Source organism: Tupaia chinensis, unplaced genomic scaffold, assembly GCF_000334495.1.
Source record: "Tupaia chinensis unplaced genomic scaffold, TupChi_1.0 Scaffold143599_1, whole genome shotgun sequence".
Classification (NCBI taxonomy): Eukaryota; Metazoa; Chordata; class Mammalia; order Scandentia; family Tupaiidae; genus Tupaia; species Tupaia belangeri.
In genome coordinates this window covers 418,176-422,024 of record NW_006203445.1, presented here as the reverse complement: position 1 = coordinate 422,024, position 3,849 = coordinate 418,176, and the positions used below count along the sequence as shown (strand labels likewise).

At 49.5% G+C, this 3,849-nt stretch overlaps 1 protein-coding gene across 1 annotated transcript in view; it reads right to left on the bottom strand.

The window, feature by feature from the left end:
- TSPAN1 (tetraspanin 1) overlaps nucleotides 1-3,849 on the bottom strand; it is a 6,899-nt gene that overhangs the window by 1,794 nt on the left and 1,256 nt on the right. The window contains exon 3 of the mRNA XM_006164226.3: nucleotides 178-384. Within this exon, the coding sequence (XP_006164288.1) occupies nucleotides 178-384 (207 nt within the window). The remainder of the gene's footprint in view (nucleotides 1-177; nucleotides 385-3,849) is intronic.

Here is a 3,849-nt window from a genome sequence, read left to right as displayed (position 1 = left end):
GGAAAGACAGTCTCTTGTGCCCTCCTTGCCCTAACCCACTCTCCCCATCAACACAAAACAGGGAACCCCTATGCTGAGGCCTCTGGAGCCCAAGGCACAGTTTGGGGATGCCCAGGGCCTGGTATCAAGAGTGGAGAGACCCTTGGTCAGGGATCTGTGGAACTGGGTCTGACATACCATTAGGAGGGCACACTTGTTCTCACTGTGAGCACCGTAGCAGCCCAGGAAACCGAGAGCAAAGAGCACAGCACCAGCTGCGATGAGGAAGTAGCCCACGTTGACAAACTGCAAGGCACTGGATGAGAGCGGCCCGAAGATCTTCAGGAAGGACGGTCCATCCACGGAGACCCAGATGCCCACTCCCAGCAGGGCCGCGCCACACAGCTGGGGACAGAGAGGTCGGGCAGGCCTTGAAACAGTGCAGGCAAGGAGCTCACTACCACTCAGTTGAGTCAGGGGGATGGGAGCTGAGAAACTTCCCTCTTTATTGGTTAGGGAGTTTAAAAATTCATCCTGTATGGGCCAGCCAGTGGTGGAGTGGTTAAGGCAGCTGGATTTCACATGGTCAACTTCAGGGTTCGAGTTCCGGACCTAGTGGCTTAAAAAAAACATGCTGGCACTTGTGTGTATCTGCCCAAAGTCCCAAGAAGAGAATGGAAAAGAAAGAATTGTGGCATAGCCATCTTCCCTGGGGAGTGATTTCTCACTTCCCCTGTTTCTCTTTCTGGACAGCACATATCCCTAAAACGAGCTGGGGGTGGATTGCAATTGTGCTGTGAAGCCTCCCGTTGGGTGTCTCTCTCTCTCTCAGAAAAAAATAAATTAATTAAAACCAAAATAAAACAGACAGGTGAAGTCCCAGGTCTTTATTTCCTTCTGGGCTGTGGGTGCCCAGAACACCTCTGTCTGATAGGTGTTCCACTCTGATAGGTGGAAACAGAGGTGGTAGCTTTGAGCAAGCTCAACAGTCACCATAGTAACAGAGGCGGGACTGAGGTTTACACCTGCTCCCAACCTTGAAGAGGGTGGAGGTTGAGAAGGTTTAGCCACCCTGAGGCAACACTGGATTCCTTTCCGGGATCAGACTCTAAGCCTTCTCCTTATCTAGCCTAGACCTGCCTTGCCTCACAAATGGAAACTGAGGCATCAGAGCGGGAGTATAGCCAAAACTTTTCTGAAAGGCTCCCACTGAACTCCAGTCTCAGAGGGAGTCGTAAGGCCCAGTTTAGGGGTGGGCACCTGCCCAGTGTCCACAGCTCCTAACACAAAGTCTTATTGACCCAGGGCTTCGCTGAGTGAATCAGCCTGATACCACCTTGGTGCCTGGTCCCCGTTTTCCAGCCGGAGACACTGAGGCTAGATCCAGGAGTGAGGTGGCAGTCTGTGGCTGGATCCCAAGCTTGTTTGCCCACGTACGGAACACTGGGCTCTTAGCCTGCAGGGTCAAATTTCAAGGAGCCCGAGGTCTGCTCTATCCTGCTTTGCCTGCCCTGGCAAGACCGGAGCAACAGAGGTCACAAAACAAACTGGATTTGCCTTTAACTCCCGCAGGCCAGAATCTCTGCTCTCCAAATTCCTGGAATCCTATTGCCTCCTCCAGAAATATATGAGGTCATTGGGAAAGTCATGATGCATTTTTTGCATAGAAAAACACAAAAATATGTCATGACTTTCCTGATGATAAAATAGATAAAAGGTAGTTCCCCACAGTCGAAGGACACCCAAGCCACGGAGTATATCAGCGTCAGAGTCCACCCACCTCCAACCAAGTTTTCCAAACTAGTCTCCACTTCCACCCACCTTGTTATTTTGTTTGCCAGAGGGCCCAGAACTAGCTAGAGAGATGGGGAGTGGAGAACTCCCCTCCACCCAGTGTGATGTGGTCACACTGCAATCCCTTCTCCTCCACTTCTCCATTGTGATTTGAGACACACCCTACATGCACCTGGTGTGTTCCTCAAGCTGGAATCTGAACCATGATTGGCCATATAGGAATAGGCTCTCATAACCACTAGGCCAGGGGGCCAGCCCCACCCACCTTTTACTCACTCTAACCTGTAAGAAAATAGTCTAAGTGATTCATTTTCAAGAATAGCTTGACAGAAGTCGTGTAACCAGCTTGCAGATGTGATAAACTCAGGAAGTGCACATTTCCAAAAAGTCCCTAAACAAACAAAACCCAGAAGCAATAGGCCACCCTTGAGAAATGACTTCTCAGGATCGTGGCTGGTCACCAGCCCTTTGTCCCTTTTTACTTCCGGGTTTTTCTCCCTCCTCAGAATATTTGGCAGGCCTTTTTCAGGGGTTTCCTACACCTTTCTGTCAGACGAGAGAAGGAAGGGGACAACAAATGTCAGTAAATAATGAAACGGAGCCAATGCCCGGGAAGATTGTACATCCCATAGTACTCAGTCCATGAGGAACTGGAGAAGGGACTTGTGCTCTAGGAAATAAATTTGGTTGTTGTAACCATTCTGGGTGTGCCTGACCATTAGATACCCAATCTTGCAAGACTTCGCTGTACCTCGTGTTTCTGTGTCCATTGGTTGGCCTTGGACGGGGAGTGCGTTTCTCACATAACCCACTCTCATGTGACTCCAAGGGCTCCTGTGACGTCTTGTGCTAAGTCCAGTGGCCGTGCCATGGCCATATTCTCATTGACCTCTCCAATATCTTGCTCTCCTTGTGTTCCTTCCTCTATTGTTTCCTCTCCATCTCGTTCACAATGACTGCTTCTTTGCTTATCCCTAAGTTGGGCTTCCCAGAGTTCATGTTCCCTGAGTGCTCTCACCCAGTCCCTTGGCTTCAGTGACCACCTAAGCACATATGACTTCAAGTATCTTTGGCCAGCGTCAGACTGAGCCGGTACACGGCTACCTACAGGACACACTTCTCTCCTCCCGCCCTGGGCATCATCATGGCAGAGCTATGGCCATCATCTCCAAGATCTCTGTCTCCTTGCTCCTTCTTCCAACCCTCAATCACCATCCCAGGCTTTGTCCTCAGTTCATTTTGTCCATTTTTCCTTATCTCCTCCACCATCTCCAGGGTTTACAACTCATGAATCAACTCTTCGAACATGCCCTTCCTGGATTTCTGAACCATACTGAGTTTTATTACTGGGCCTTTATGCAGACTTTACAACTTCCCCACCCAGTGCAAATTCTCAGCATTTTCTTTTATTTTATTTTTTGCCAAAGGATGTAAGTGCATGCTTACAGAAGGCAGAAAGACAGAGAGAGAGAGTGAGCGAGAGAGAGAGAGAGCAAGAAAGCATCTCCCATAGAGCATGGTCATGCTACAATCTCTTCTCCATTTCCTCCTTTCAGGAACTTGGGCATGTATGCACACATACCTGTCATGTTTTTCAAGCTACCAAGTCTGGGATTCGAACCACACAGTCATGTGGGATCCAGCTGCCTTAACCACCAGGCCACAGGCTCTGCTTTCACTATTTTCTCCAGGAAGTATTCTCCAGCTGAGCTAGATTCAAGCCTTACCGATGGTCTTCTATACCTCCCGTGCTAAGCCTGCACATATTACCTTGCAACTGTGTGACTGGCTGGTTGACTGAACCTGAGATCCTCAAGGCAGGGAAAGGTCTCGTTAGCTGGCACCCCAGCACCTAGCATACAGTCTTAGGCAGTGGAAGTTTGTTGAATGAATAAGGGTTGCTTGAGGTGGACCCTTTACTCTGATGAGCCATGGATCTCTTCTCTTCTCAGCTCCTCATAACATGGAGGCCGCTGAAATTCCTTCTGCACTTAGTTGAAATCTTTTCCCTCTCTGGACCCTCAGTGCCTAGAGAAAGGGGAGGATCATCCCTGCTAGCCAATGCTACCCCGCCTT